Genomic DNA, 11,191 nt, shown 5'->3' with positions numbered 1-11,191 from the left:
GTATGTTTGTTGGTTCCTAATATTTGTTAACTCGATGAGGAAACAGAAAAAAAAACATTTTACCTGTATTTTTTGTAAACGCTTTACTTTACTGTGGAATGCACCGGTGTGGGTGAAAAACTTGAATACCACGCCCATTTCCCCGCCTTTAATTATTATGATTGGATGATAAGTCCTCTGGTCAGGTCTCTCCATGGCGAAACTCGCTCGGAAGGCACAACTAAGCATTATGGGTAATGTAGGTTGAAGCTGTCTGCAATGATGCCGGTTTTATATACAGTTAAGGTGCTAAAGAACTACATTACCCACAGAAATACTACAGCGAGGGGAGGAACGACGGTGTCGGACGAAATTTGACTCGCAGTATTTCAACTCAAGGAGATGTTTAACCATGCAGTGCAAAGATGACTGAAGGGACGTAAGTATTGTGTTTTTAGTGTATATTGCATGTTTGGATAATATGTTTAAAAAAAAAAAAAAAAAGTCTTGTTTGACATTAGAGAAACACGTACCTTTGCGTTGTGTTAAAACATTTTGCAATAAGTGATGTTTTCATTTTTGCATGATTAATAACGTATTTAATTTTTTTAAACGTAGACCCCCCCATTATGTTAATATTATGTTCATGGATTATTTGAGCATAATCCATTCAGTGTGTGTATGTGTGCATATACACCCAGGGCCGGATTTTGGGGCCCCTAGGCAGAATATAGGAATATAGGCCCTCATTTCAGTGTTTTAACATCGATATTTAAATTTTCAGCATACGTTATTTAACATTAATAATTTAGAATATATTATTATATAATTTGCATTTTTAGGGGCCCTTGGCTTCTGGGGTCCCAAGGCACTTGCTTACCTTTGCCTAGTGCTAAATCCGCCCCTGTATACACCTTTCTCTCAGGTGTGTGCGGAGAAGAGGGGGTCCCTATAAGACTACAGCAGTGACAGACCTGACTCGCTGGAGGCTCAGTAATGTGGAAGGAAGGCAGACATGGAGATACCTGAAGGATGAAGACACTAAGGAGAGGGAGCAGAATTTCTTGGAGGCTCACTCTGTGGGTCTTGACACGGTATGCAGCAAGAACCATCACAACTTCATGGTAAAATAGGACACTGCTGCTCTGGGTTTTTTTTTTTTTTTTTTTTTTAATCAAATCAGTGAAATTTGAATGGACCTTTTGAAGCTTTAGAGAAGCTAAAGTTGATGTAATTTTGGAAATTATTCACATACATATATTCACATACATATATATAGTATATATATATACCTGGTTGTATACCTAGTATACTGTATATATATACCTGGTTGTTTATAGGGGCCCTGAGGTATGGATAACGTGATGGCAGAATAATCTGCCTTTGTCAGTGATATAGATCGCTACACAAGTAAAAAAGAAAAAAATTGTAACTTATTTGTTGAATGGGAAGTGTTCTCACTTTCTCACTTTCAAGGAATTCATTTGCCATGAATTCCTTCTAGACATCAGGTGTGCTGTCTACTTTAAAGTAGTCAGTGCCAGCCTCACTTTAAAAGCCAAAATCAATGACGTTACTGATAACAACAGGAAAGAGAAAAATATTTTTAGCCTTCTCTTTTAGTTTATTTTTTAATTTTTAATTTTTTTATTTTATTTTATTTATTTATTTATTTATTTTACAAGAAACTATCACCTCTGGCTTGCTCATTAGTGATTTAAATCTATATCCAGATTTCTGTAAAGCTGCTTTGTGAAAATGTCTGTTGTTAAAGAAGCTATATAAATAAAACTGAATTAAACTGAATGAATACTGACAACCTTGCAGTCATAACCAAATGCCTGATAGCACTCTGGTGCTTATCAAGATTAGTCATCTCTGTATGTAATTCACGTAAAGACTCAGTCATGCAGTTTGCAAACTGAACAATTATTTTTATCATTATGACGTGCACGTGAAAGTGACAATAGTGCATTTATTATTTGGACTAACAGACTAGAGTTCAAAAACTCACATCAAGCTGAGACTGATGCTTGACTTTGAATGTACATTCTGTTCCCCTCAGAGTAAGTTTGTTCCAGCCTCCCCAGCAGCACACACAGCGGTTGAAGCTGCTCAGAAGGGGATGGAGTTTTACAGCCTTCTCCAGGCTGAAGATGGCCACTGGGCTGGAGACTACGGAGGACCACTTTTCTTGCTTCCAGGTACAGCATAGTAAAATGTAATGAGGAATTATGCTTTCATATATTTCCTTAAAATATGTAATCATATGATGAATGTGTCCTTTTCCTGCAGGTCTCCTCATAACCTGTCATGTTGCTAAAATCTCTCTGTCAGAAGCCTGGAAGAAGGAGATGGTGAGGTATCTACGTTCAGTGCAGCTGCCAGATGGTGGCTGGGGTCTGTAAGTTTGACTTCCCTACATGTTCTTAAGTGTATAATATGTATTTGCAAGGGTTTATATAATATATATCGATCAGCCATAACATTAAAACTATTGACAGGATAGAACATTGATTATCTCGTTACTATAGCACTGGGGTGGGATATATTAGGCAGCAACTGAACAGTCAGTTCTCAAAGTTGATGTGTTGGAAGCAGGAAAAATATGCAAGTGTAAGGACCTGAGTGACTTTAAGGGCCAAATTGTGATGGCTAGAAGACTGTGTCAGGGCGTCTGCAAAACAACAGGTCTTGTAGGGTGTTCCCGGTATGCAGTGGTTAGTACCTACCAAAAGTGTTCCAAGGAAGGACAACCGGTGAACCGGCGACAGGGTCATGGGCACCCAAGGCTTATTGTTGCGTGTGGGGAGCGAAGACTAGCCTGTCTGATCCAATCCCACAGAAGCTACTGTAGCACAAATTGCAGAAAAAGTTAATGCTGGTTCTGATAGAAAGGTGTCAGAAAACACAGTGCATCGCAGCCTGCTGCGTAGCCGCAGACTGGTCAGAGTGCCCATGCTGACCCCTGTCCACTGCCAAAAGCACCTACAATGGGCACGTGAGCATCAGAGCTGGACCATGGAGCAATGGAAGATGGCCTGGCCTGATAAATTACATTTTCTTTTATACCATCTGAACGGCCGGGTGCATGTGCATCGCTTACCTGGGGAAGAGTTGGCACCAGGATGCAGAAGGCAAGCTGGCAGAGGCAGTGTGATGCTCTAGGTAATGCTCTGCTGGGAAACCTTGGGTCCTGGCATTCATGTGGATATTACTTTGACCTACCTAAACATTTTTTGTATACTTAAAAATGTTTAGATAGGTCAAAGTAATATCCACATATATATATATATATATATATATGTATACATATATACACAGTCAGGTCCGGAAGTATTTGGACAATGATGGATGATGGAGTTTTTGTGATTTTGCCTTTATACACCACCACAATGGATTTTAAATAAAACAGTCAAGATGTAATCGAAGTGTAGACTTTCAGCTTTATTTTAAGAGGTTCCACAAAAATATGGCATTTACCAATTAGGAATTACAGCCATTTTAAGCAATTTCAGGGGCTCAAAGGTATTTGGACAAAGTGACATAATTGTAAATATAAAAATAAATATAAATATAATAAATATAAAAATATATATCGCCTGGTCAAAAATGAAAATGGTTAAAAATGTTTTTTAAATTTTTTTCTACATTTTCTGGAAAGTACCTTTATAAAAGATAGAAATCAGAGTGGATTGATAAATTAATGATTATATATGAAAATGAATGAATAACATTAATAATTTTCTGTAATGGTTGAAAAAGTAAAATCTCTGACATTAAATCAAATGAAAGATACCCTTTGAGATGTGTTAAAAATGATGTCAGTCTGTTTCTGAATTTTGTCGCTGAATAATTTTTCCAGGCATATAGAAGACAAGTCGACTGTATTTGGCACAGCGCTCAGTTACACCACACTGAGAATCCTGGGAGTTGGGCCTGATGACCCAGATATGGTGCGGGCAAGGAACAACTTACACAGCCAAGGTCCGGCCTTAACTCATATAAAACAATCTGCAGGATGTCGCAGCATTAAAGAAGCGCAATGCAACATGCATCTCTACTTTTATGATGATTTTTACAGGAGGTGCTGTAGGTATACCGTCCTGGGGAAAGTTCTGGTTGGCCATCCTCAATGTCTACAGTTGGGAAGGGATGAACACGCTCTTTCCAGAGATGTGGTACAGATGCATTATATAATTGTCCATAATTCTTTAACACATGGCACTGCACACCTAAACACATGCATCTACTTAAAACATTCTGAAAATTTAAAATCATTTCAGGCTGTTTCCGACTTGGATGCCAGCGCACCCGTCCACTCTGTGGTGCCACTGCAGGCAGGTCTACCTTCCCATGAGCTACTGTTATGCCATCAGATTGTCTGCACAGGAGGACTCGCTGGTGCGCAGCTTGAGACAGGTACAGTTACACAACCACATCAGCAGGGGGAGCCTTACAATAACACTAAACATTTTTGTTGAATGGAGTTGTAATGCTTTCCAATGCCAAGTAGTAAGATCTTGACAGATTTTATACACATTATGTTAAAACACAAATAAACAAATTGTACTATTCATAGTAGGGCTGGGCAATAGGATATAATATTTATTTTGTGATCAATTTTCTACTTTAAAATTGTAAAATATTAACATGTTTCTACTTTTCCTCCTTTCCATTCATTCATTCATTCATTCATTCACTCATTCACTCATCTTCAGTAATATCTTTATCCTGGTCAGGGTTGCAGTAGCTCTCGAGCTATCCCGGGAATAATGGGTGTGAGGCAGGAACACACCGAATGTGACAGCAGTCTCTCGCAGGGAACCATGAACACACATTCACACACTCTTTCATACCTAGGGCAATTTACTGTTGCCAGTCCACCTGCCACTATGTTTTGGGTCTGTAGACATTAAATAAAAGTATCACTGAATTCAGTTTTCATAGGATTTTAATGCAACACTTCTGTTTTGCTGACAAACTATATACCATGTATCGTATAAAAATATTTTCAAGTATTATGATATCATATTTTTGTCATATTGCCCACTCCTAATTCATATTTTGACTGATTAGTCGTTGTACTAGCACATAGCACAACTTTATGTTAATATGTGTCTTTCTGTTCTTTCGACAACTCACACTCACACATCTCACATGTTTCTGGTCATTTTGTGGAAGTGAAAGCTAATGTAAGTATCTGCCAAGTGAATGTAAATGTAATATATAAGCAAATTTAGTGAATACACATTGTAAGAGACAAGTATTTTTTCCGTTCAAGGTTGCCTCATAATGAAAGATCCTTAGCTTGTTCAGTAATTTGTCTAAAAGCATGTTATTCTGCAGTGACAGTGAAACTAATAGGACATGTATTTATGAAAATGAGAAATGTAAGTCTGAACCCGCCGACAGCTCCTGGAAGGTTAAAACTGAAACACTGTTTTAGTTTTTATATACATCTTCTGGTTTGTTATTTGACATACTTTCTATCATATGCTAAAGGATTAGGTTATTAACTAAACATTATGATCTGCTATTACAGGAACTGTATGTCCAGGACTATTCAACTATTAACTGGCCAGCTCAAAGAAACAATGTTGCAGCATCAGACATGTACACCCCTCACAGCACTCTGCTCACTGCCATCTACCGTAAGTGTAGCTTTATTTCTTTAATATAATCTTGCTTTTTAGTGAAATAGTCTAATTGTGCTGTAATTCATAGCCATCCTGAACCTATATGAGGCTCATCACAGTACTGCACTGAGAGAAAAAGCTGTGAAAGAACTGTACGATCACGTGCAAGCAGATGATCGCTTCACAAATTGCATTAGCATCGGGCCGGTAAGCTAGACCTTGGTTTTGTTTATGATAACTGATTTGTTATTAAAGATAACAGACTTTCAATGTCTTCTGTTCCAGATAAAACTGTTTAATGTCATTAATGCCTAAACATAGACGTTTTCACATAAAAATGTACAAAATAGATACATATGTCATTTTGCACTGATGCACCGATTCTTGCATTGTAAAACTCTCACAATGAAGTTAGAAGGCGTTGACTTTTGTCCTTTATTTATGACATTTTAAGGCGTGGGTCTTTGTCCTTTATTTATGACATTTTAAGGCGTGGGTCTTTGTCCTTTGTCCTTTGTATTTTTATCTTAGATGTTTAGCAAATTTTAAGTTTTCAGATATATAAAGTATATATCTTTAATTAAAAAAAGAGAGAAAATCTCATGATCGAGGTTGTCTTGGACATTCAGAGACAGAAGCAAGTGACAGCCAAAAACAGATTCCCAAGATGCTTTGACCAACCTGCCAGCTGTTTTCCTAACAGTGTACAGGGAACTGATGCAGTTTTAAATACAAAGAGTGGTGACACCAAATACTGATTTGACTGACACTAGGTTTTACTGTTTACTGCCCTTAATAGTACATTCTTGGTACTGCACATACTGTATTATTGGCAATATGTTACTGTAGCACGAAAGCATTATTTTCATATCCCAACTGCATTCTCAGATCTCAAAAACCATTAATATGTTGGTGCGCTGGCATGTTGATGGACCCACGTCAGCTGCCTTTCAGGAACATGTGGCGAGGATCCCAGACTACCTCTGGTTAGTCATAAACAAGGCGTTTTTAGAATACTCCCTATTCTATCCTGACATTAAATATATAAACAATATATTCTGTGTATATTTTTTCCCAGGCTAGGTCTTGATGGTTTGAAGATGCAGGTTGGTCTCTGCTTCATAAAATTATTTTTCTGTCACATAGTACATAGGGTTATCTGACCGCTCCTGTTTATTTTCTGTGTTTTTGCATTTTCACAGGGAACCAATGGATCTCAGCTATGGGACACTGCCTTTGCAGTACAAGCATGTCTTGAGGTATTTAGAACATGTTTGAATTTGTCTGTATGTTTTTCCATTACTCTTTTGTGTAGACAGTAATACCATATTACATTGTTTATTAGTGTTACTGTTACCGCAGCATTAAAATGTAAGCTACATGTAAGTCAAGAGGATTAAACAGTATTAACACAAGAATCATAAACGTTTAAATATTACACCATCCTGTTTTTTTTAAAAGGCAGGTGCACAGACTGACCCCAGGTTTACACAGTGTTTAATGAAGGCCCACCAGTTCTTTAATCTAACCCAGGTAAGAGCGGTACATACGTAACAGTTAAAATGAAGCATAATGCCAGTAACAGACTAGTGATATTCCCCATACAAGCAAGATCAGATCAAGATCATATCACTGTGTATTATATCAAAAAAAATTATTTTATTATTATTATTTTATTTTTATAAACCTGGAAAAATTAGTTGTTTGTGTGACAGGTGCTATACAAATGCAAGCTATTATTATTGTCATTATCATTGTTATTAGTAGTAGTAGTAGTAATTGTAGAAATAGTATTATTAGTAGTAGTAGTTGTAACAATAGTCATAATAGTAATAGTAGGGGTGATGGTGTCGTGTTGTATGGTGGTGTCGTGTTGTATTAAAAATATTTTTTCATTATTTCAGGTTAAAGAAAATCCCCCAGACTACAAGAAATATTACAGACAAATGAACAAGGTACTAGAAGCTTACATTCACTTTTAACTTATGAAATTACTTTTGGGCTTTGGTAGCTAAATGTATATATTGTGTGTGTGTGTGTGTGTGCGCGTGCGCATCAGGGAGGCTTTCCCTTCAGCACACGTGACTGTGGTTGGATTGTAGCTGACTGTACAGCAGAGGGCCTGAAGTCAGTGATGTTACTGCAGGAGCAGTGCAGCTTCATCACGGAGCACATTCCCTCACAAAGACTCTTTGATGCAGTCAATGTGGTACAGCCATAAGACAACACGTCAGCATGTACTTTGTTATTCCGAGTCTACTGCTGTAGTCTTCAACTCCTGCTGTGTCTTTTAGCTTTTAAGCATGAGAAATTCTGATGGTGGCTTTGCTACATATGAGACCAAACGTGGAGGAAAACTGCTGGAGCTGCTCAACCCGTCAGAGGTGTTTGGTGCGCAAATGTTTTGAGAAAGCCATATTGGTAGTATCATGACCCTACTAAAAATATAATGATCCATTATAATTATAATGTATTTTTATGTCTTTTCCACAGATATTATGTTAAACATTTCATATTATATATAGTGAGTCATTACATTTGGTTTGGTGGATGTTTTGAATATTTGTTAATAATTTGTTGACTCTGTGTCCTGTCACAGGTGATATCATGATCGACTACACCTATGTGGAGTGCACATCAGCTGTGATGCAAGCTCTGCAGCACTTCCATCATGCTTATCCTGAGCACAGAGCACAGGAGATTAGGTACCTCTTGTACCCCTCTATGACCATCTAAGGAAATTCAATGTGCTTCCATGACTTAAACTGTAATGTGTCATTATAGGAGTACTCTTCAGCAGGGACTTGACTACTGCAGAAGGATGCAAAGACCTGATGGTTCATGGGAAGGGTAGGCCTTTGTGCTGCAATTCAATACTGATTTGTGCGAAAGGATTTGTTGTTCATTTTACTTTTAAGTTTTTAATCCAAGTGAATGCTGACTCCCTGTAATAAGATTCTGTAATTAATTCTATACCAAATTCAAATGCTTTTTGCTAAATAGGCAATACTATAATTATATGATATGGTCAGGAGCAAGGATGGATTGTGACCACTGTCACTAAATTAAAAAAATCACAGTCCCCTTGGCAGTTCGGGGGTTCAAGTCCCAGCACTGTCAAGCTGCTGCTGTTCGGCATTTAAGCAAGGCCCTTAACCACATCTGCTCCAGGGGCGCTGTATCATGGCTGACCCAGAACTCTGACCCCGGCTTCCTAGCAAGATGGGATGTGCAAAACACTGCATTTCATTGGCTCTGTACTCGTACTCTGCACCATGACAATAAAGTTGAATCTAATTTAATTAATGTGGTATAATATACTATTGTTTGACTTATGGATCCTTTTCAGATCATGGGGTGTGTGCTTTACATATGGAGTATGGTTTGGATTGGAGGCGTTTGCGTGCATGGGTCATGTTTTCCAGGATGGATATGATGGGTATGATTTAGACAAATAAAGCACATGTCAAGAAGTCAGTAGTTCAGTGAGTCATGTGAGTCATGCATCTTTTCTGTGCTTCAGACTGGTGTGTGCTGAGGTGAGGCGTGCCTGTGACTTCCTGCTTTCTAAGCAGATGGAGGATGGAGGTTGGGGAGAGGACTTTGAGTCGTGTGAGCAGAGGTGCTATATACAAAGCAAAACTTCCCAGATCCATAACACCTGCTGGGCTCTGCTGGGTCTGATGGCTGTCAGGTAATACTCACTGTGTGGTCAGCATGGTCTTAAGGTGACAGAGCTGTAGGGCTTCCACATCCTTCCATAAGCTGTTTTTCAATATGGTTTTGTATCTCACCTCTCATGTTGTTATTGATTGTTCATACAACAGGTACCCTGACACCACAGTCATTGAGCGTGGAATACAGGTTTTGATTGACAAGCAGCTTCCCAATGGAGACTGGCCACAAGTGAGTTCTTCTTTTCCATGTGTTTAATTTGTGTTTAACACTAATCTTTGGTCACATTAGGGTCGAAAAGGCTTTGCACTAAAATATGCAGTTGTATTTAAGCACTTGCACAAATAAACTGGAATATGTAAGATAAAAGGTTCCAAATATATTCAGGTCTATAAACACAAATAAAATATCATTGAATTAAATTGAAATCTACTGTCATTGTACATCAGCTGTCCCTTTACATAGAAAATGGTTCTTGATGATGATTTCAGCATTTCAAACTGAACACTCAAAAAGTGTTACTGTAGAGAAGCAATCAGTGTATGACAAAAATGTCAAATGCCATTATTAATGAACTAATCATTAATCATTAAGCATTAAATTTAACTGTTGTGACCATTTAGTCATTTTATTTGCTTATCCGAACCCTTGTCAGCAAGGAATGTAATGTAGCTGGAAAGTAACAAATTTTAGTTGAATATCCCTAATATATGTATTTTGTCATCCTTTCCAGGAGAACATCTCTGGTGTATTCAACAAGAGTTGTGCTATCAGTTACACATCGTATAGAAACGTGTTTCCAGTCTGGACTCTGGGCCGTTTCTCACGTCTCTACCCCTCCAGCTCACTTGCTCGGAACCTGGGAGGCACTGAGAGATAACCTATGATGTGTTTAATTTCATTTAGGGTCTAACTGCCTGGGGAAAATTTCACTTTCATACAAACTGATTTGCTGCTTTTAGGACTGACCAGTAACTGCACAGTGCCCGTAGCAGGAGATATTCGAAACATATAGCCATAAATGAATGCAAGCATAATATCATCTTTGTATTGACAAGGAAGTGTATTTTGGGTCTTTTCAAGTAAATTCTGAGTTTATTACAAGCATCTAAGTACACCCCTCCCTATCTTTGCCTCTTTCACACACACACATTTCCTCACACTGTTAATTATAAATAGGGATATACACACTGTCACTGATGCATGCACACACACTCACAAGAGAGAGTGACACCAATCCAGAAGTGTGTTTAAATTATTTTTTCCCAAAACCTAGTAACTTACATTAGATTTCCATGAATTATTTTATGAATTATTGAAATATTATGCTTGTTATTCAAATGTGTACATGAAGATGACATTACATATAGCCCTGCTTATTTTTCAGTTAAGGTTTGGATTAAGCCTAATTAAAAAAAAAAAAAAAAAAAGTGACCAGTCAATTAGGCTAATAATTATATAAGAACTAAATAATAAATATGACAGTAATGTTTAGTTGTGATTTTCACCATTATAAAAAAAATTAAAAAAGAAATTCAGGGACCACCTGGCAATTCTTCACAGACCACTGATAATCCCTGGACCCCACTTTGAGAACCACTGCTATAGATACTGGCCACGTGCCTTAATTCCTGTTTGTTTTAAAGCTTATTGGGTGTGTGCAGAGCTTTAGTAGTCATACTTTATCACTTCCCCTTCATTCAACTCCTCTAGATAAACAACATAGTCATTTTTCTGATGCTGATGATTCAACCAGCTTGTCCATACTTATATTTATATACAGTCCTCTCTGAAAGTATTGGAATGGCTTTTTTTTTGTTGTTGTTATACACTGAAGACATTTGGGTTTGAGATCAAAAGCTGAATATGATAGATCAGAATTTCAGCTTTCATTTCCT

The 11,191-nt window shown here is 37.7% G+C and overlaps 1 protein-coding gene across 2 annotated transcripts; it reads left to right on the top strand.

Annotated features, from left to right (window-relative positions):
* Nucleotides 1-108: 108 nt before the first annotated feature.
* lss (lanosterol synthase (2,3-oxidosqualene-lanosterol cyclase)) lies at nucleotides 109-10,397 on the top strand. Of its 2 annotated transcripts, none has more exons than XM_053233984.1 (22): nucleotides 109-418; nucleotides 905-1,103; nucleotides 2,045-2,183; nucleotides 2,275-2,383; nucleotides 3,845-3,966; nucleotides 4,064-4,160; nucleotides 4,266-4,401; nucleotides 5,525-5,633; nucleotides 5,707-5,825; nucleotides 6,507-6,604; nucleotides 6,697-6,724; nucleotides 6,821-6,877; nucleotides 7,080-7,151; nucleotides 7,523-7,573; nucleotides 7,678-7,827; nucleotides 7,913-8,009; nucleotides 8,218-8,323; nucleotides 8,403-8,468; nucleotides 8,968-9,057; nucleotides 9,142-9,312; nucleotides 9,446-9,524; nucleotides 10,027-10,397. In XM_053233984.1, the coding sequence occupies exons 1-22, from the start codon at nucleotides 405-407 to the stop codon at nucleotides 10,171-10,173; spliced, it is 2,256 nt and encodes a 751-aa protein (XP_053089959.1). In that variant the 5' UTR covers nucleotides 109-404; the 3' UTR covers nucleotides 10,174-10,397. The 2 variants fall into 2 exon arrangements, with proteins under 2 accessions (XP_053089959.1, XP_026768586.3); XM_026912785.3 differs by having other exon boundaries at nucleotides 196-418; nucleotides 905-1,073.
* Nucleotides 10,398-11,191: the final 794 nt, after the last annotated feature.

The sequence above is a fragment of the Pangasianodon hypophthalmus genome, chromosome 5 (genome assembly GCF_027358585.1).
Source record: "Pangasianodon hypophthalmus isolate fPanHyp1 chromosome 5, fPanHyp1.pri, whole genome shotgun sequence".
In the NCBI taxonomy this organism is placed as follows: Eukaryota; Metazoa; Chordata; class Actinopteri; order Siluriformes; family Pangasiidae; genus Pangasianodon; species Pangasianodon hypophthalmus.
This window is presented reverse-complemented; position numbering and strand designations above follow the sequence as displayed.

Coding starts and splice junctions, on each gene's coding strand:
- lss (XM_053233984.1), top strand. Junction 6,878..7,079: donor CAGTACAAGCATGTCTTGAG/GTATTTAGAACA, acceptor TTTTTTTAAAAG/GCAGGTGCACAGACTGACCC. Junction 8,469..8,967: donor CCTGATGGTTCATGGGAAGG/GTAGGCCTTTGT, acceptor GATCCTTTTCAG/ATCATGGGGTGTGTGCTTTA.